Source organism: Nycticebus coucang, chromosome 23 (genome assembly GCF_027406575.1).
Source record: "Nycticebus coucang isolate mNycCou1 chromosome 23, mNycCou1.pri, whole genome shotgun sequence".
Lineage (NCBI taxonomy): Eukaryota > Metazoa > Chordata > Mammalia > Primates > Lorisidae > Nycticebus > Nycticebus coucang.
In genome coordinates, this window is record NC_069802.1 from 13,336,215 (window position 1) to 13,358,016 (window position 21,802).

General features: G+C 39.1%; 1 protein-coding gene across 6 annotated transcripts in view; it reads right to left on the reverse strand.

The window, feature by feature from the left end:
* Nucleotides 1–310: 310 nt before the first annotated feature.
* The window catches only part of N4BP2 (NEDD4 binding protein 2), a 92,401-nt gene continuing 70,909 nt past the window's right edge, over nt 311–21,802 (reverse strand). For all 6 annotated transcript variants that reach the window (XM_053578141.1, XM_053578140.1, XM_053578139.1 and 3 more), the window contains 5 exons: nt 21,375–21,513; nt 19,866–20,054; nt 18,154–18,322; nt 5,206–5,329; nt 311–3,774 (listed from right to left, as the gene is read on the reverse strand). In XM_053578141.1, the coding sequence (XP_053434116.1) occupies nt 3,729–3,774; nt 5,206–5,329; nt 18,154–18,322; nt 19,866–20,054; nt 21,375–21,513 (667 nt within the window). In that variant the 3' untranslated portion in view covers nt 311–3,728. The remainder of the gene's footprint in view (nt 3,775–5,205; nt 5,330–18,153; nt 18,323–19,865; nt 20,055–21,374; nt 21,514–21,802) is intronic.

Here is a 21,802-nt window from a genome sequence, read left to right on the forward strand (position 1 = left end):
GTGTTGGAGCAAAAGTTCAAAGGTCCTTAATGTTATTTAAAATATTACTGGAGACCCTAACAGATACAATTCTTGATATTGATGCCAGTCAAAAGATACAGGGCGTGAACAGAGAAACCACAGCTAATCCAATTAACTGACCCCTATTTACTACAGCAAAATAATTTAAACTAGAAAAGAAGTTGAGGTACAGAAATGAAAGTTTTATGATTATTCTCCTCCAAAATTACAACGTTACACATAAAAGTTTTTTTTAATATTTAAACCACTAACCCTATCATGTCAAATGAATGATTTCCTCACACTGGACTGTGGCTAAAGTATTTTATTAAATTAAGTATGTAATTTGCAAATGGTTTTATAAGAAATTTAAAAGCAAAGTTATAAAACATTTTCAATAAGAAAGTACAGAGTTAACAGCAAAATTACATTTTCTTTATGGTACAAATAAAAACATTTTGTTTCTAATATACTGTCTGAAAATTTTTAAATATTTTCTCCAACCGATAGCTGCAAGATTGTATTTTAATGAGAAGTCTCATGTTAAATTCAACAGGCTCATCATTTAGACCATACAAGTCAACTGCTCAACTTTAAGGAAAATAATACACTTTGCCATCATATAATGTGAAGTTATAAAAGGCTCTTCTGGATGTAGACATGTTCTAGCCTTGTTTCTCTATTAAATTCTGTAAAGAAGTATTAAGTAATACTGTAAACTGGAATTACATTTTAAAAATAAGCACCATTAACATACTTTCTACAGAAACTTACTTTACCTTTTGAATGACCCTCTTTTGGCCACACAAACATTTAAATTTGTTTTCTTCACATGTAAATAAAAATAAGCAATTTTTAGCCACTACACAGAAAAATTATCAAATTTTACCTCATTGCACAATGAAAAAACACTTTTAAAAAGCACTTGGAAAAAACAGCACACATTATCATTGTATTTTTATACATTTTGTCATGTTCTTAAATCGAGAGCAGTTAAAACATTGTCAGAGCAATTTCCTGAGTTTCAAAAGTTTCCCATTTCCAGCTCAGAAATAATCAATCTCACTATTATACGTGTCCTATTCTAAGCATACAAAACACTTGAATTCAAAAAGAAAAAGACCAAAACAAGGGACTAGAAACCATCCCGAGAAAAGTATAGTTTTTCCTCTCAAAATGTGTCACAAAACACAAGACACTTTAAACTCACAATTTTTACTATATAGTATGTCCTATATTTAAAGGCCACAGAATTGTAAATAGTATGGAAATGCTAACAAATTGAAAAAACTTCACCTAGAAAATAATATAGAGATATATGAATAGATAATAAATGTAAGAAAATATGCTTCCATTTCTCACACTGGGATAAGAGATGAACAGACTGAAAATGCCGTTAAAGAGTCTCCCTAGTCCAACTATACACCTTCTGAGGTTTCCACATTAGTTCTTTTTTTGGAAGGTTTTTATTGAAACCTTCCAAACTACAGAAGCACTGTACTACTTTAAAATATTTCAAAAACAACCATTCTAGTGAGCCATGTATTGGCACAAACATATGGGTTAAGTGTCCCTTATTCAAAATGCTTGGGATTGCAAGTGTTTTGCATTTCTGGTTTTTCCAGATTTCAGAATATTTGCATCGGGCTTACCAGGTTCACATTCCTAATCTCAAAATCTGAAATCTGAAATGCTCCAATAAGCGTATCTTTTTGTGTGCTGTGTCCATGCTCAAAAAGGCTTGAATTTTGGAGCACTTAGGGAGACTCGACCTGTACCAAGACATGAAAAATCTCCAAACTATCTTTGAATACAAATGGGCAAAAGAAGAAAGGAGAGATTATATACAATTTTCTTTCATAATTATGTGTTCCTCAAACTACGCTAGATAGTGGGTAGGAGGCAGTCTGGAATTAAACAACTGCAAAAAAATGCTTAAACCTTGTCTATGTGTTTATGAATAATGATTAAAAAATACAGTTAGATTTACCAAAATAAGGTGTAACATTAGAGTTGATACTACAGAACACATAGCTTTTTTCATTTGATTTCTGCCCATAGAATAGCACATGTCCACTTCATTGGACTGCTCCCTCATTAATCAGATTACTAGACTACTAAAGTAAGTCTAGCTGACATACTTGAAAGTGATTTTTTTTAAATCAGGCAAGAAAATATATAAACACAGAAAATGAGTATGCAGCTGCATACACTTCAGGAATATAGGTTTTGGTATTGTTTTCCATATTGTTAAATCATATTAATTTGTACATAAGAAGATTTAATTTTATTAACAATTAGTTTTATAATAAATTGTTGAAAGGAATTACTTTATTTTTGATCTATAGAACTGTTCTAGAGATTACAAAAACCTGTGCTAAACTATTGGCATTTTAAAAAAAAATTACAAACATAAGAACATGAATAATACTTCAATACCTAACCATTTCAAGATAAGCACATTCTTATTTTTACAGACATAAAATACAATGATAAGGCTCTTCTTTTAAAAGCAGGCATTTATAATATATAAAAGCAAGTGTTTTTGAGTTTTATTTTCATTAAAATGTTCCCTCTTTCGGGAAGCCATTCTGTAGTATAGGATTCTTTCAGTATCAGCTCAATTCTATAAGTCCTCAAAGGATTTTTTTAAGCTTAAGAAAAAGCAACATAATTTTTTGCTAAAATAATGTGTTGAAAATATTCTCCGTATCTGAAGTAATTTTTAGGCCATTGTCTCATATTAGAAAATTAGACTTCGACATTAAATCTGTGTAAAGGAAATTATAATTGCCACAAAAACCTAACCAAACAACAGAAGTCAATGAAGTTTCCTTTCACAAAACTGGCTCTTTCAAAATAAAGGTAAAAAATTTTTCAATTCTAATGATTCCTTTTATGATTATACTCAAAATGTTTTCTATGTTTGTTTTTTGTTATTAAGATTTTGACCTACTGCATTCCAGGTGCACCACCGCAAATGTAAACTACACAGCCAGTTCTAGAAGCAGTTCTGAAAGGCCCCGACCTCCGTAGACAGGTAACCACTTCTCTGAAAATCTGTCTGCCTATCGAAGGTATAAAACTGCAATATACTCTCAGACCCAACCTTCCTCCCATAAAATGCACACATCCAGAAGAACAGAATGAAAAATAAGAGATCAAGTTCTAAGCAAAGGAAAGAACAAAAGCCTGTCTCCTCCCTGTAGGACTCGGCAGAAATGAAATGGTTTCGTGTGTTTAGTTTTAAAAGCAAAAAGTATTCAAGTGTTTTTGTTAGGTCTCCTTTCTTTCTTTATTACTGCTACCACTACTTCTTTTTCTTCCTCTTAAGACAAGTCTTTGAAAGGCTATCCAACACTTTAAATATCTCTCACAGAAACCTTTAGGACTTTACTAAATGTCAAACCACCATGAATACAAAGGTTAACATTTTCTGTGTGAGAAACAATCAGAGCACTTCAAACTTTAAAACTGCAGCTGATAATTTGCTTACACATTTCGTAATCAGTAAAACTCCACTTTAATATTTTTAACAGGTAACATTATTTGCTATATGATTCAGTGAAAAATTAAATTTCTCTTAAATTTTGAAAAACATAATTTTTTGTTTCATAACTAAACATTATTTCTGATAAAACACAAGTTTAGAGAACTGCCTGAAATACTGCCAATGAAACTAATTTTAACCTACAAACCTTTACACTTCTAAGTCAAGGACGTTTATTTTACTTTAGCATGACTTTCAAGCACCCTGGTTTAATTTCAGAGAACCTGTAGAAATGAGAAAAGAGTTATTTTAAAAATAAAAATTTCAAACTAGCCAGGGAATATAATTTCGACTCAATTCCAAGTGCCCCTGCCCAACACGGTATTCATAATGGAAGCATTCTCCTTCACTAAGCCAAGAGCCAAGACTGGTGTCTATGTTTATGTTCCTTGAAATCTACCGCCAAGACAAATACAACCCTAAAGCTGGGGGTTACTCCTAATTTAGTAGCTAAAATAATTAAAAAATGTTCAAACCTCCAAACATGAATTATACCTTCATGAGGATGAGCACACTGAATGAAGGCTAAGATGAGGTCTCCCTTACGTTGTTTCTGTGCATCAAGAAAGCACCAAGAAGAAATCTCTGATTAACAGGTAAATCTGATTAATCTGGCCATGGAATGCTTTCAATTCCCTCAGTATAAATTTTCCAGGAACACTAGTTTCTTTTTCTTTCTTTCTTTTTTTTTGGGGGCGGGGGACAAAGCCTCAAGCCATTGCGCTTAGAGTGCTGTGGCATCACAGCTCACAGCAACCTCCAACTCCTAGGCTTAAGCGAATCTCCTGCCTCTGCCTCCCAAGTAGCTGGGACCACAGGCGCCCACCACAACGCCCGGCTATTAAGGAACACTAGTTTCCAAAATAGATGATTAATCTCAATATGATACTGTTCTGGCTTAATTACTTTTTTTGTAAAAATAACAATGAAATATTACCTGTCTTCATGGTTACAATGCTACCATTTTCTATAACGTAGTAGCCAAATAACATTGTATCACATCACATAGCATAAACTAAACATGCTACACTAACTCAAATTCCAGGGGTGGATTTGATGCACATGTTGGGAAACTATCTATCAACAGATCTTTAATCTCTGACTTTTCTTGTCATTTTCTGTTACTGAATAATGATCACTTAATGAAAAAGCCCACATCTGTCAGCAAAGACCATGAACAGCATTTAACTTATGAAAACAGAAATTCATATCAACTGGAAAGTTCCTGCGATAATTGAAACACACCCAAATTATAACTGTATTTCAGCAGAAGCTACCCAGTTCATCCAAAATCCACAAATATATATTTCCTTTTAAAAGAATAAACAGCAAATCTTAAACTATAATATATGTAATCTAACTATTTTAATAATATATTATCAAAGAAACACAAATATGTTTACTTTCTTCTAGAATTTTAAATGTATAATAGGAAGTTTTATCAGGTAATTATTGTCAACAATGTTTTATTTCTGGTTTATCAGGTAACATAACTAGCAGGGAAAGTTACATCATAATTTAAGCATTAACTTTTGGCGAAATTAGATGAATAAATTTAGTTAACTATTTTGACAAATAGTTCCGAGCATACTGCTAGTGTTTACCTAGTTATATATGGGCAACTGCCATTATCAATAACAGAAATCTATACTCACCTGAAGCTATGGCTTGTGAGGTATTTAATGACAGCTGGTTTGATGCGAGCAACTCCTCCCTGGCTGTGGTTTCCTCTCCCCGTAATCACAGACAGATAAGGCTTCCCACCATTCTGCTTAAATTCTGTTACAACAGGAATTACAACAGGTAAAATTTACTTATCTTATGTTCTCAACAGAAAATAATCTTAGATACACAAACACACATGAAATTGCCTTCATAAGGATTTAGAGATTACCTCAATAAGCCCCTAAATTAATGTTTTAAAATACATATACGTTTTAAAACACAGATAGTGGTTGGGTGCAGTATGGCTCATGCCTATAATCATGGCCTCTGGGAGGCCAAAGGGGGAGGACTGTTTGAACTCAGGAGTTTGAGACCAGCCTGAGCAAGAGCTAGAACCCAACACATCTATGAAAACTTAGCGGGGTATGGTGACGCGTGCCTATAGCTGCTAGCTACTGGGGAGGCTGAGGCAGAATCACTTGAGCCCAGGAGTTGGCGGTTGCAGTGACCTATCATGATGCCACTGCAGCCTAGCGGGTGACAGAGCAAGACTCTGTCTCAAGGGGGAAAAAAAAAGTTTCATTGCAATCTACCCATCCAAAGACTTCAGGGAGACTTCTTCCCCTGTGGGTAGGGAGATTTCTGTGCACTACCAGTCCTCTCTCAAGTAATTATGACAAAGACAATATAAATGACATCTAACAATATACACATGGAGTCAGGCACTGCATTAAATGATGGATTTATTAAATAAGAATCTTTAGCTTGGGGCGGCGCCTGTGGCTCAGTGGGTAGGGCGCAACCCACCACAAAGGGTGGTGGGTTTGTACCTGGCCCCAGCCAAACTGCAACAAAAAATATCTGGGCACTGTGGCAGGCACCTGTTGACCCAGCTAAACGGGAGGCTGAGGAAAGAGAATCGCCTAAGCCCAGGAGCTGGAGTTTGCTATGAGCTGTGATGCCACAGGACTCTACTAAGGGCAACATAGTGAGACTCTGGCTCAAAAAAAAAAAAAAAGAATCTTTAGCTTGGTCAGATAGATCTGAAAAATAAAAAGAATCTTCACAACAACCCTATTAATTAACCACTCTGAAGCCAGTCGGCTTTGGGCTGAATCACAGCTATGCCACAAATGACTATGTGACAGCGGACAAGTCACTTCACTTCTCTGTGCCCATCTCCTCATCAGGTAGATGGGATAATGACAGCAAATATTCTATATACGATCCTCCAGAAATATCCAGGAGCACAGATTATAGCTCCACTGTTAAAGACAGTCATTAACATAGCCGGGTGTTGTGGCGGGCGCCTGTAGTCCCAGCTACTTGGGAGGCTGAGGCAAGAGAATCGCTTAAGCCCATGAGTTGGAGGTTACTGTGAGCTGTGTGAGGCCACGGCACTCTACCGAGGGCCATAAAGTGAGACTCTGTCTCTACAAAAAAAAAAAAAAAAAAAAAAGACAGTCATTAACTTAGGAAACTCTACCTGATAGATAATTCTTAAAATATCAAATGAGCCTGAAGCCTCTTGAAAGAGGATAATTGCTATTTGAGATATAATCTGGTGAAAATCAAGTATATCAATCCTGAAAACCAGTAAAAGCTGTCATAGAATTTTTTAACTGTTAGTAATAAAATTTGAATTAATGAATTTATAAATATTTGTTCCTCAATGATAAATAGTTGAAGTTTTGCTCTTTAGCATAAAATATATACATACAAAGCTGGTGGCTCATGCCTGTTATCCTAGTACTTTGGGAGGCAGAGGCAGGAGGACTGCTTGAGGCCAAGAGTTCAAGACCAGCCTGGGCAACACAGCAAGACCCTGTCTCTACCAAAAAATTTAAAAACTAGCTGTGTGTTGTGGCACATGCCTATAGTCCCAGCTACTCAAAAGGCTAAAGGGGAAAGATTACTTCAGCCCAAGAACTTGAGCTAACAGTGAACTATGATCAGGTCACTGCACTCTATACCAGGTGCCATAGTAATATCCCGTCTCTAAATAGGAAAAAAAAAAATAATAATACATACATAATACAAGCATTACACATTCTGCTCATTAAGTTAGCCTAAAACTCCAGCAGAACCACACAAAACTTGGTTTTTTCAGCATCATATCTTTGGTTAATATTGAGTCTGGAATTTTAAAATGCCATGTTGCCCTTGTATTTCTAATTCCTTATGTTTAAGATCTCCATGTCTGGCTCCATCATTGTAGCTCAGTGGCCAGGGTGCCGGCCACGTACCCCCAGGCTGGCAGGTTCAAACCCCATCCAGGCCTGCCAAAAAACAATGACAACTGTTAACAAAAAACTAGCCAGATGTTGTGGTGAGCACCTGTAGTCCCAGCTACTTGGGAGGCTGAGGCAAGAGAATCACTTATGCCTGAGAGTTGGAGGTTGCTGTGAGCTGTGATGCCATAGCCCTCTACCAAGGGCGACATAGTGACACTCTGTCTTTAAAAAATCCCCAAAACTCCATTTCTACTCTTATCTATACCCATTACTCAAGCAATATATTGTTCAAAATTCGGCTCTCTCTGAGTGCCACCTTCACTAGGGCGTTCGCTTTTTAAAAAGTTTTTGCATGATAGACTCCTAATGTTGTATACTGTTCTTTATACATGTTATATGTATGACGAATAAAAGTTTACTTAAAAGAAAACCTAAATCTCTTAACCATAACTCAGTCTCATCACTCTTTCAATACCAATTCCCTTACCAGTTAGGTCAGTCAGTCATTTATACCATCTCGTCATTTTTATTTTTGAGACAAGAGTCTCACTCTGTTGCCCAGGCTACAGTACTGTGTGCCACAGCAACCTCAAAGTCCTAGGTTCAAGCAATTCACCTGCCTCAGCCTCCTAAGTAACTGGGACTACAGGTGCCCACCACAACACCCGGCTAATTTCTTTTTTAAATGTTTAGTAGAGACAAGGTCTCACTCCTGCTCAGGCTGGTCTCAAACTCTGAACTTGAGGGATCCTCCCAACTTGTCTTCCCAGAGTGCTAGGATTTGCCATGCCTATCCCACCTCACCTTTCAATAGGTCACCTTTTTACTCCGAAAATGTTTTCCAGTTGATTGATATACCTCAAATAAAATAAGACCTCAAAAGATATCTGTTGTATAAGTGAATATATATATTTACTTTCCCAAATTAACAGGCTAATCCTGTTGTTTATCACCTTAGAAAGAACTATTTACCTCATTTTAAAGCACACTCCAGATTCTTATTTCAACTACAAATATTTCAGCGTATATCTCAAAAAAGTTAAGGACTCCTTTAAAAAACCACAATGTTACCATCATCCTACAAAAATTAACAATAGTCTCTTAATAATCAGTTTCCAAAAATTTCCCCCAATTATCTCAAAAATATGTTTTTATGGTGATTTATTTAAATGAGAGTTGAAACAAGTTCCTACACTGTATTTGGGTTATATATATATATATTTTGAGACAGAGCCTCAAGCTGTCCCCCTGGGTAGACTGCCGTGACATCACAGCTCACAGCAACCTCAAACTCCTGGGCTTAAGTGATTCTCCTGCCTCAGCCTCCCAAGTAGCTGGGACTACAGGCGCCCGCCACAACGCCCAGCTATTTTTTGGTTGCAGCCATCATTGCTGTTTGGCGGGCCAGGGCTGGATTCGAACCCGCCAGCTCAGGTCTATGTGGCTGGTGCCTTAGCCGCTTGAGCCACAGGCACGGAGCCAGGTTTATATATTTCTTAAGTAACTTTTAACACAAAGGTTTTCCCTGTGTTTTTCTTTTCCCTAGATTTTCAGTCTAGATCTGTATCCCCATGGTGTTGTTTAACATGTTCCTCTGTCCCTACAAATCCTTATAAAACAGCAGTCAGTTCTAAAGGTTCCATGTGCTTCTGGTTTGATTTGGGGGCAAAAAATACTTCATAGGTGGTAGCGTGGTGGTGTATGTTTCAATCAGAAGGGACATAAGGTCCATGTGTCCCTATTATTTTTATTCAGCCCCAATTTGACAATCCTTTCATCTTATGCTGAAAGCAATGCAGGGCAGAGCTGGACTTCACTGGCCAGCTTCTATTCGACAAGTCCATTCTATACTGCCACCTGGTGGTGATGGACAGCGACTACACATGTGGCAGCAGGCACGGGGTGGGCCTGGCCACCCAGAAAGGATTTGCATCTCGGGTCTGAGTCACCTTAGACAAGTTACTTAACATTTTTTTCTTGCAGTTTTTTTTTAATTGAGATAAAATCCACATAACATAAAACTCACGATTTAAGAATGTACAATTCAGTGGGGTTTGTTATATTTACAATATTGTACCATACCACTAATTCCAGAACATTCCATCATCTTACAGAGCAATCCCATGTCTCTTAGCACCAGTCACTCCTCATATGCTCCCACTCCAGCCCCGGTAACCACTAACCTATTTTCTCTCTATGGATTTATATATTCAAAACATCATAAAAATGCAATCCTACAGTATGTGGCGTTTTCATCTGGCTTCTTTCACACAGCAGACAGTTTATAGGTTCATCCATGTTGCCGCATGTATCAGTACTTTAATTCTCTTTGTGACTGAATAAAATTCCATTCTAAGGATTGACCACATTTTGTTTATCCAGTCATCATTCTGGGTTGTTTCTACTTTGGGGTCGTTACAAACATTCAAGCGCAAGTCTTTGTGCAGACAAATGGTGTTTTAACTTCTTGGGTACATACCTATGAATAGAACTGCTAGCTCATGGTAATTCTATTATGTAACCTTTCAAGGAACTGCTGAAATTTTCCACAGCATATGCATAATTTAACATTTCTGCCAGCAATAAATAAGGGCTCTCATTTTTCCATATCTATCCCAACCCTGATTATTTTCCATTCTATTAAACTTTGAATATTTCCTCATCTATAAAATGAGTTTAAATCGTATGGTGGATCCCCACAGAAACTAGAACGACTGTATCCAGTAATCCCATTTCTAGGTATGTGCCAAGGGGAAATGACGTCAGCATCTCAAAAAGATACATGCACCCCTATGCTCACTGCTCACTATTCACAATAGTTAAGACATGAAAATAACCTAAATGTCATCAACAGATGAAGGCATAAAAACAATGTGATACATACGTAGAACAGTAGTCAACAATGAAAAAGAAAAAAATCTGGGCTCGGCGCCTGGAGCTCAGCAGCTAAGGCGCCAGCCACATATGTCAGAGTTGGCGGGTTTGAACCCAGCCTGGGCTTGCCAAACAATGACAACTACAACCAAAAAGAAAAAGAAAAAAATCCTGCCTTTTACAACAAGATAGGTACACCTAGTCAGACAGAAAAAAACAAATAATGTATGATCTCACTTAAATGTGGAACCTTGTCAAACTCATAGAAACAGAATAGAATGGGAGTTGCCACAGAATGAGGTAAATGAGGAGATGTTAGTCAAAAAGTTCAACTTTCCATGCCTGTAATCCTAGCACTATGAGAAGCCCAGGCAGGAAGATCTCTTGAGCTCAGGAGTTTGTGACCAGCCTGAGCAAGAGCAAGACCCTGTGTCTACTAAAAGTAGAAAATTAGCTGTGTGTCATGGCTATGCCCATAGCCCCAGCTACTCAGGAGGCTGAGGCAGGAGGATTACTTGCACCGAGGAGTTTGAGGTTGCCGTGAGCTATGGTGATGCCACTACACTCTACCCAGGGTGATAGAGCAAGACTCTGTATCAAAAAAAAGGAGGGGGTGGGTTTAAACCCAGCCCCGGCCAAAAACTGCAAAAAAAAAAAAAGGAGGGGGGCCTCGATGCCCATAGCACAGTGGGTAGGACAGTGGTTGTGGCGCCAGCCAAATACACTAAGGCTGACAGGTTCGAAACTGACCCAGGCCAGCTAAACAACGACAACTGCAACAAAAAATAGCTGGGCACTGTGGCAGGTGCCTGCAGAACCGGGTACTTGGGAGGCTGAGGCAAGAGAATCGCTTAAGCCCAAGAGTTTGAGGTTGCTGTGAGCTATGATGCCACCGCACTCTACAGAGGGCAACACAGTGAGATTGTCTCAAAAAAAATAAAGGAGGGGGGATTACAACCTTTCAGTTATAAGAAGAACAAGGTCTAGGGATCTAATGTGCAGCATGATGATGACATCGAACACTACTATATTTTGTCCAGGCACAATGGCTTATGCTCGTAATCCCTGCCACTAGAGGGGCTAAGGCAGGAGGACAGCTTGAGCCCAGAACTTCAAAATCAGCCTGGGCAACAAAGTGAGATAAGGTCTCCATAAAAAAAAAAAAAAAAAATTTTAATAATAATTATACTATTAATATATTGCATACCTGAAATTAGCTACAAGAGTACATCAAAGGCGTTCACTCACACTGCACATAGACAAATGATAACTGTGTGAGGCAATGGATGTGCTAAATCACTTCACTAGGGTAATCAATTCACAACACATTTATCAAATCATGGTGTACACCTTAAACATACACAATCTTATTCGTCAAAAGGAAAGGAATACCTACCCTTATTCAGTCACTTATTCAAAAATTCTTTGAGTGTTGAACAAAAAAGCACTAATGATTCAATCATCGTCTTGGCCAAAAGACAGGCATTTAACAATCAATTATACAATAAGCTTTTTATAAACACCATGATGCGTAGGAATGCTTCAAGAAGCTATTAACAAGAAGCCCAGGGCGGTGCCTGTGGCTCAGTGAGTAGGGCGCCAGCCCCATATGCCGAGGGTGGCGGGTTCAAACCCAGCCCCGGCCAAACTGCAACCAAAAAATAGCCGGGCGTTGTGGCGGGCGCCTGTAGTCCCAGCTACTCGGGAGGCTGAGGCAAGAGAATCGCGTAAGCCCAAGAGTTAGAGGTTGCTGTGAGCCGTGTGATGCCACGGCACTCTACCCGAGGGCGGTACAGTGAGACTCTGTCTCTACAAAAAAAAAAAGAAAGAAGCCCAACTAGGGTGAGGGTGAAGAATGGCAGGGTAGCTACCCACAGGAAAGGAGGCAGAGCCAAATACAAGATGAGACTGGAGAGGCAGCTAAGGAACGTGTTATGCAGAGACTTTGGAATTTATCTGAAATGCAACCTGAATTTTCTTATCATACTGCTAATGACGTAGTTACAATTTGTTCACTGTCATATACTCCATTAGACAGTAAACTCTATAAAGACAGGGAATCTTTTTCATTGCCTTATCTTTGATGCCTAGAATACAGAAGATAATCGAATATTGAGTACATGACTATTAATCCATCCTCTACAGAAAGAATATCTCTCACATTATTTCTAAATATTTGAAGAGTTTTTCTTTTATCTGGATTAAATAACAATGTGTTCATTTGCCCTTAAATTTTCTCCTTCCTAATGTTAAGTCATGTTTTCTAGTTTTTCTCTAAGATTTCCAAAATTCGACTTAAATGCTACTAGGGTAGGAGAATCTTCCACTTTATCAAAGAATGTCAGTTAATAACACGTAAAATGAACACAAATTACAAAATCCCATTAAGCCACCATCAACATAATAACTGATTCAGCCAAGAATCATCAATGAATGCTAAAACCATGAGGTGAAATACTACTGAGGAAAAGTGATTCACAGAGCCACAAAGTTTCAATCAGCACAGATGACTAATTCACTATAATCAGAAAAATCCAACAGAGTCCCACCACAGCTGAAGAAATCAAACTATGTTAGCAAAAATGGGAAAAACTGACCACATATGTCTCTTGATGTATTCACCAAGGATGACTTAATATCACCCATGTAGTATTTTTACCAAAAACAATTTTAACTAAATCTAGGCATGAGGAAGTTGTAGACTTTGTGGTGTCAGACAAGTTAAAATTGTAGGACAATCTAAAAAAACTGGCTTGGAGTTTTCAAAAAATGTCAACAGGCGGCACCTGTGGTTCAAAGGAGTAGGGCACCGGCCCCATATACCAGAGGTGGCAGGTTCAAACCCGGCTCCAGCCAAAAACTGCAAAAAAAAAAAAAAAAGTCAACAATGTGGATGATGAAAAATAGGCAGAGGAACTAGTCTATATTACAGGAAATCACATAGACATAGGACAATCAGCTAGAACACGTGATGACTGACGGATCATGGACTAAAGGGAAAAAAGGCACAGCTATCCAGACATTACCCATACAAAAGAGAAATCTGAGTGTGGCCTGTACTTTAGGTAAAATTACTACGTCAATGTTAAAGTGACAATGACATTATGGCTATGTCAGAAATGAATTTGTTCTTAAGAGATACACATCCCAAGGTATTATGAGGTAAAGCACCACAAGGTCTACAACTTATGTGCAACTGGTTCAGCAAAAAGCAATTTTAGAGAGAGTAAGCAAATGTGGCCAAATATTAACAAGTAGACCAATCAAGGTAAAGGGTATATGGGTGTTCACTGTACAATTCTTGCAACTTTTTGGTAGGTTTTTAATTTATTCAATGTAAAAATTTAGGGAAAAAGACAGTGCTAAGAGTATAAATGCTGATATGCAAAAGCAAGCTCAACGCAACATTATAACTAAATTTCCAGCAAGATATGAATGGATACATTATGATGCAGGCACAGAATATTATATGCAGTTAACAATCCATCAGGATGAATACAGCCATCAAGGTAAGTAGCCCCTGAAAACTGTAAACTGTGTTAGGTGGAAATAAAGTAAGTGGTTTGACGATGACACAACGTGACACCATGTATGTTTTCTTAAAACTCACAAAATGAATATACTATAGATTAAGTATAAATACATGCATATATAGTAAAGGTATAAAAATGGGCAGAAAAGATATAATCAAATTTGCAGGATGATAATTACCATTGGAAATGGAGAGAAGAAACAGCAAAAGATTGGGAAGGAATACAAAGAGAAAAGTTAATGAGAAATATATAGGGCAAAATGTTATCACCTGTTACTTGGATCCACTGGTACAAAGCTGTTTATAATATTACTCTGTAACCTTTTCAACATGGTTACAATATTTTATGATGAACGTAAATTTTCAACCTTCCATATCAATTCTATTTAGTCAGCTATTTATTTAATTAATATTGAGTGTATTAAGTTGATAAACCTGTATAAAGTATAGTAAAAAACCTCCTAGGGTGGTGCCTGTGGCTCAGTGGGTAGGGCACTGGCCCCATATACCAAGGGTGGCAGTTCAAAGCTGGCCCCAGTCCAACTGCAACAAAAAATAGCCAGGCAGGTGTTGCTGGGAAAGGCTGGAGGAGAGATTGGACATGACTTCCAATGGATCTCTACTTAAGTAAGGACAGTCATGAAGAAATAAGAATAAAAGGGAGCAGAGGAAAAATAAGGTCACGACATAAATTTACTCCAGATGACCTGAAGATACTTCAACAGGCATTTGAACAAAATCCTTACCCTGACTATTCAACAAGGGAAGAATTGGCCAATCGAGTCCATTGCCTTGTTTGTGTAATTAATAACTGGTTTCAAAACAAAAGATCAAAATTGCCACTGAGAGAGAGACAGAGAATGTTTGCTGCCTGGAAACAGAATGGGTTTCTTGTCCAAAGTCACCCACTTAGAAGCCTCCAGGAATACCAGGTGGAGTCTCCCAACCACAACACGGAGCAGGCCTCCTCTTGCGCCCTCTGGGTAGAGCTGCCTGTTCTTCTCTGGAGACACAGAGGGTTCCCAGTGATCTGGATGGCTGGAGTGATTCTGGTGGCTCCAGCAATGAAACCAAGCCGTGCTGTTGAAGATGAAAGTGAAACAAGAAGGGAACCTTCTCCTAGTTATGGATCAGAAACCATTCTTCATGCTCCTCTACCTTCTATGTGTGGATCTGAGAGGAGAAGGCCTCAGACAAGGAAGGCCAGCCTGCAAACCTCTCCTTCTGCCCTGTCCTGTGCAGCAGGGGGAGACAAAGCCCCACTGTCATTACTCATCATTTCAAGGACAACAGAGTAGTGGGGGATGTCATCAAGAGAAGCTGCTCCTCCAGGATCAAGTTCTAATGTGCCCAAACCCTAGGCATTTAGATGACAGTACTGTTTGTGGAGCCGAAAGTGGTGAATTAGTACCTGGAAGGGGAGAATGAGGTCAAAGTTTGCCTCTGGAGATGACTGTCTGAGCTTGTTCTGGCAGGAGTGTTGGGACTCATTCCCTGGCAGGGGCAACTGAGCCTTAGTGCAAGTGGGACTGGGAAATGGAACTATAGATGGCCAGGTGAGGTCGTTCATGTCTGTAATCCCAGCACTCTGGGAGGCAGAGGTGAATAGATTGCCTGAGCTTAGGAGTTGGAGATCAGCTTGAGCAAAGCAAGACCCCATCTCTACAAAATAGAAAAATTAGCCAGGCATTGTGGCAGGCATGTCCCAGATCTTGGCAGACAGAGACAAGAGGATTGCTTGAGCCCAAGATTTTGATGTTACTGTGAGCTATGATGTTACGGCACTCAACTCCAGGGCGACAGAGTGAAACTTTGTCTCAAAACAAAACAAAAGAAATAAAACTACAGATAAGACCTCAAGCTCTCCAGATAAGATGGAATTTCTGTAGCTGACAGAGATAGCCAGATTAAAATAATGGGAGACAAGCAGCCAAGTGGGGTGTATGGAACACCCTTGATGTAAGAACCTCCATCTTAGACAAACACTCATCTCTCATTTCAAAAAGCATGATGCCAACAGGGACAAGATGTTGAGAGACTACACCCAACCAGATAGGGGCATGACCGTGTACTATTTATTAGCCCTCAGCAAAGTTCTCAAAGGCCATAAAAAGAGCAGAACTTCACCAGCTAGAAACAGTTGTCTCCATAGACACCATTTTGCTGTCACTGGTGATCAGCACCCAGCTTGTCTCAAAACTGCAGATGCTTGTCTCATAACTACAGATGTGGACAGAAGGGAACACTTTTACACTGCTGGTGGGACTACAAACTAATACAACATTTTTGGAAGGCAGTTTGGAGAACCGTCAAAGAACTCAAGTTGGATCTCCTATTTGATCCTGCAATCTCATTGCTAGGCATCTACCCAGAAGAAAAAAAATCCTTTTAGCACAGGGACACTTGGACTGGACAGTTTATTGCAGCTCAATTTACAATCACCAAAATGTGGAAACAGCCGAAATGCCCACCAACACAGGAATGGATTAACAAGCTATGGTATATGTATACCATGGAATACTATTCAGCCACTAAGAAAGATGGAGACTTTACATTTTTCGTATTAACCCAAATGGATATAGAACACATTATTCTTAGTACTGTACTCAAATGTCAGATTAATTTCAGTTGAGGGACATGCTATAAAATAACCACAAGTAATTCTCAACACTGTTAAAGTTCTCAAAAACAGGAAGAATCTGAGATGCTGTCACAACCAAGAAGACCCTATGGAGGCATAACTACTAAATATAATTTGGTATCTTGAATGAGATCCTGGAACAGAATGAAAAAGGACATTAGGGAAAAACTGAAGAAATCTGAATAAAATGTATATTTTGGTTACAAAAAAAAAAAAAAAATAGCCAGGCATTGTGGCAGGCGCCTGTAGTCCCAGCTACTAGGGAGGCTTAGGCAAGAGAATTGCCTAAGCCCAGAAGTTGGAGGTGGCTGTGAGCTGTGACGCTACAGCACTCTACCAAGGGCGATAAAGTAAGACTGTCTCTAAAAAAAAACAAAAACAAAAACAAAAAAACCCTTCTAAAATGCTGACAAACCAATTAACCAGAATAATACAGCTATAAGTGACAGGTCAGGGCTGTGGAGCCATAGGTAATAAATAGCTGAGGCATGGAGCTCTAGCAGATCCACAATAAAACCGAAGATAACGAGAAAGCTAAGTTAAGAATTCATTCAAAAATACTCTAGCAGTAATGATGTTGATGATATACTGTATTAGAGTCAGAGATAATTAGAACAGATTGAGCTGTAGTACTACCATCTGATAATGTATAAGAATAAAATGCTAAACCAACATGATACCTAAATACACGTGAAGTATTAATACATAATACTGAATGGAGACGTATAAAAGATCCTCATTCAAAGCCCGGGGAAGACGCAGAACCCAGATGTGAGGCAGGCGGTCTTTCCTCCTGGCCTACAAAGATTAGAGACACGTAGAAGGGGGTACCGCCACACTGAAAGCACTTAGGAAGCCTGTCTCTTGGGATCTACAAAGTTTAATAAATGTCTACTGAATAAAGATGTTCACTTTGTCACCCTCGGTAGAGTGCCGTGGGTGTCACAACTCACAGCAACCTCCAACTCCTGGGCTTAGGTGATTCTCTTGCCTCAATCTCAAGTAGCTGGGACTACAGGCGCTTACCACAACACCCCGCTATTTTTTTGTTGCAGTTTGGCCGGGACGGGTTTGAACCCGCCACCCTTGGTATATGGGGCCGGGGCCCTACCCACTGAGCCACAGGTGCCGCCCAAAATGCATGTTTCTGAAAGTTCTCATTTATGAGTCACAGAGTCTCACAGATTACACTATACCCTCCCTTTAATAAATACAAAAGAGAATACAAATAACTGAAATAGGGAAATAAAAAACAAAAAAAAAGTTCATGGTCATGCCAATGAAGATTCTTTCCCTTTTCTTTTTTGAGAGAGTCTCACTATGTTGCCCAAGCTCAACTACAGTGTCATTATCACATAGGTCACTGTAATCTTGGACTCCTGAGCTCTCACACTGCTACTGCCTCAGCATTCTGAGTAGCTGGACCTACAGGTGCCCACCACCATATCCAGCTAATTTTATTTTTTGTGAAGTCAGGGTCTTACTACATTGCCCAGGCTAGCAAGTTTTCTTAAAGAATAACTAATACAAACATCTATAAACATGACCCAGATAGCGTTAGCCCAGCTAGTCTGACTCTCCTGAATTTGCAAGTTACATCAACATAAGCAAAAATATACATATATTCTATTGAAAATTAACATTATCGTGGTCCTACCTTCAGTTTTCTGCTGTAAAACTGCCATCAAATGTTCTATAGCTTCATCCACATGCAGCCCATGGAGGTCTAGAACATTCTGTGGCAGCAGCGAGGCATTGACTTTCTCAAAGATCTCCATGGCAGCAAGGTGATTGGCTTCTTTCATCTTCTGCTCATGAAGACCACCCTTTAATTACAGACACAGCACCAATTGACACCTTAGATGTTTGCTATGTAGGCAATGAGGAAATTAGTAGTGCCCCAAATAAAGGCAGAAGAAAATAAAACACGGTAAATCTAAAATCGTAAATAATGTAATGGGCTAATACATCTAGGTAATCCATCAAAATCTAGGTTAATTTCAGTGAATTAAATAATTCAGTTCTTAAATTTCTGAATCATTGGTTCTAACATTTTCTGCACCAAAAAATCATAGAAGAGATAATAAACTCAACTCAACACTACCCATCTGGGATGGTTAATTTTAGGTATCAACTTTACTGCACTGAGAGATGCCCAGATAGCAAGTGAAGCATAGTTTCGTCTGTGAGGCCATTTCTGGAGGAGACCGGCATGCAAGCCAGTGGACTAAGAAAGGAAGTCCTGGCCTCCATGGAAGCAGGCACAATCCAGTGGAGGCTCGGCTGGCATAAGACTGCTCGCTCTCTCTCTCTCTGCTTTCTCTTCTGTCCAGAGCAGGAAGCTTTTTTTCTTCCTGCCTTTGGACATCAGACTTCCTGCCTTTGGACATCATAGCTTTTGGACTATGGGAGTTGCACCAGATGCCTCCTGGTGGTTCTTGGGCCTCAGACTGGGGGCTGCACTGCCAGTTTCCCTGGTTCGGATGCTTTGGACTTGGACTGAGCCATGGTCTCTTCTACTCTGGCTCTCCATCTTGCAGACAGCTGCTGTGGAACTTCTCCAACTCTGTGATCATTAGGGTGAGCAATACACCCTAATAAATCTCCTCCTGGTTCGGCCCCTCTGAAGAATTCTGACTACTATACCATCCCAAGAAGGAACCCATTGGTTTTTTATCTGTGTATCCTTTGAAAATCCTGGGCCTTATCTTGGCATTCCCTTTCAACATCTTGTAATAAGCCTTGAAACCATCCCCAAGATCTGCTCTTAGGGCTATCCCTTTTAGATACCCTTCTTTGCTCCATCGTAAAGAAGTAAGCCATATGGAACCACAAAAAATAAAAAATGAATCAAGCAGCGGGGTTTTTTATACACCACGTCAAATAAGCCTAGGTAAAAATTTTATATCCCTGAAAATATTAATGTCATTTTCTTTTTCTGACTATAAAAGTGATACATTACTAAAAATTCAAACTTAACAAAAAGCACAAAATCTTTATGATCCCAGCCTAAGATGACCAACTGTTAACATTCTGCTGCCTGTCCTCTAGAAAATTTCTATCTGTTTAGAAGTAGCACTGAATGACAGATTCTAACCTAAAAGAAAATACAGACGGTCAGAATAAACTCTCGTGTAGGTAAGCTGTAGATGCAAAAGCAACCACAGAAATTGAGCATTTCTAAGGAGATAAAATTCTCAGAACAATACATTTCTTAGGTATTAGGATACCTTATTTTTCTAACTTACATAATCACTACATTCCCCAGAATAACTTAATCTTGTCACAATATAAGTAGTGTGATCTGCTCCAAGATTATTTAGATATTTAATTGACAAAAAAAAACCCGTCATCATCCTTCCACTTCACCTGCTGGGCATAAAAGGTGGCAACATTTTTTTTCCCCATCCGATAAGCTTCCTTTGCCTTGCTGTAGCACTCCATCCTCTTCTGCTGGTGCAGGAAAGCCTCTGCCCGGTAGTCATCATATTCTGGGTACTCAAAATCCTGAAAAGATGCTTCGCTTGGGATATCTTCAGTCTCTTTCGATTTCTTTGCCTATAAAATGTTACACAAAAAGCAATTACAGGCATGGGCATGGTGGCTCACACCTGTAATCCTAGCACTCTGGGAGGCTGAGGTGGGTGGAACCTGAAGTCACAGGTTCGAGACCAGCCGGAGCCAGAGTGAAATCCGGTCTCTAAAAATAGCCGGGTGTTGTGGTGGGCACCTGTAGTCCCAGCCACTTGAGAGGGTGAGGCAAGAGAACTGCTTGAGCCCAAGAGTTGGAGGTTGCTGTGAGCTGTGATGCCACAGCACTCTACACAGGGTGACAAGCGAGACTGTCTCAAAAAAAAAAAAAAACAAAGCAATTACAAAGAAAGTAACCCCCACAAACCTTATCTTCAGAAAATGCATATGAAACCCAGACTCTCTGTTGACTACTTCCTCACCTCCTTCCACCGCAGGTTTAACTAATTCCTGGATATAGCCAACCCCTGCCTGCCAGCACACCTTTCATTTACAAACCGACCAATCCAGAGCAACCTGCTTTATGGGGCTCTTACACTCCAGGCCATAACCCCTACCCTAATCACTCCAGGGCCAAATATTAAGACGCCTTAGGGCAGCTTCTGTGCTCCAGAGTCTGCTAAAATTATTTAAACTAGCCAATCTTAAACCTGCTTACCCTGCCTTGCCCATTCCTTCCCACAGAAACCCACATTTCCTCCCCAACTCCTTCACCACCTGACCTACCCTGGTGGCCCCCGACGCAGTCTTGATGGTGAGCCACACCTCCCGCTTCTAGGGAATCTGTGAGTATAATAAACTTCACGACATTTCTGCATGTCTTACTGTACTTGATTACAACAAATCTTGGGTATCCTTAAAACAACTTCATACCCACTAGGATAGACATAATCAAAAAGACTGATAATAACAAGTATCAGGGAAGATTTAGAGAAATTGTAATCCTCACACATTTCTGATGCAAATGTAAAATGGTACAGCCACTTTGGAAAAAAGTATGACACTTTTTCCAAAGGGTAAATATTTCTGCCCACACATTCACAAACCCTCTGCTATTCGATTAAGCAGCAGAGTACAGAAATTGCAGAAATTCAAGTGCTTGTTTGTCATTCACATTGAAGAAAAAAAATCAGGTATAAATTCATTATTCTGAGTGCCTAGATATTCTAAACCAAATATGCCACTGCTGGTTAAAACTTTAATCTAGTCAAAATGATGAGAAACAATGATTAAGTTTTTATATGCAACAAACAAATTATATTTTTATACACAAATATCCACCACTATAGGAAAAATTAGTAATCCCATACCTTCTTCTCTTTATTTTTTTATTATTTTTTTTTTTACCTTCTTCTCTTTAGACTTCTGTGCAGTATGAGAAGAGACATTCTCATTTTGGTGAACAAACTCCTGTGCTACAACTGTTTTCACAGGGTCCCCTTCAAGAACACAGTTTAGAAACTGCACTGTGTGCTCCAATGAATAACTGCAGGGAGTATAAGCACAAACACACTGTCAGTAAATGAAAATAAAAGTTATGTGGAGACCTTCACATAAGCAATTTTCAAACATTTTATAAGAATATTAAAAACGTTGAAATTAAATGCTCATTGTATATCATAAAGTCAAGAATAAATTGAGGGAAACTATCAAGCAATAGGCTATCAAAAATTAATTTTCAAAAAATGAACAGCAAGGTGGCACCCGTGCTCAGTGGGTAGGGCGTCAGCCCCATATACCGAAGGTGGCGGGTTCAAACCCGGCCCCAGCCAAAC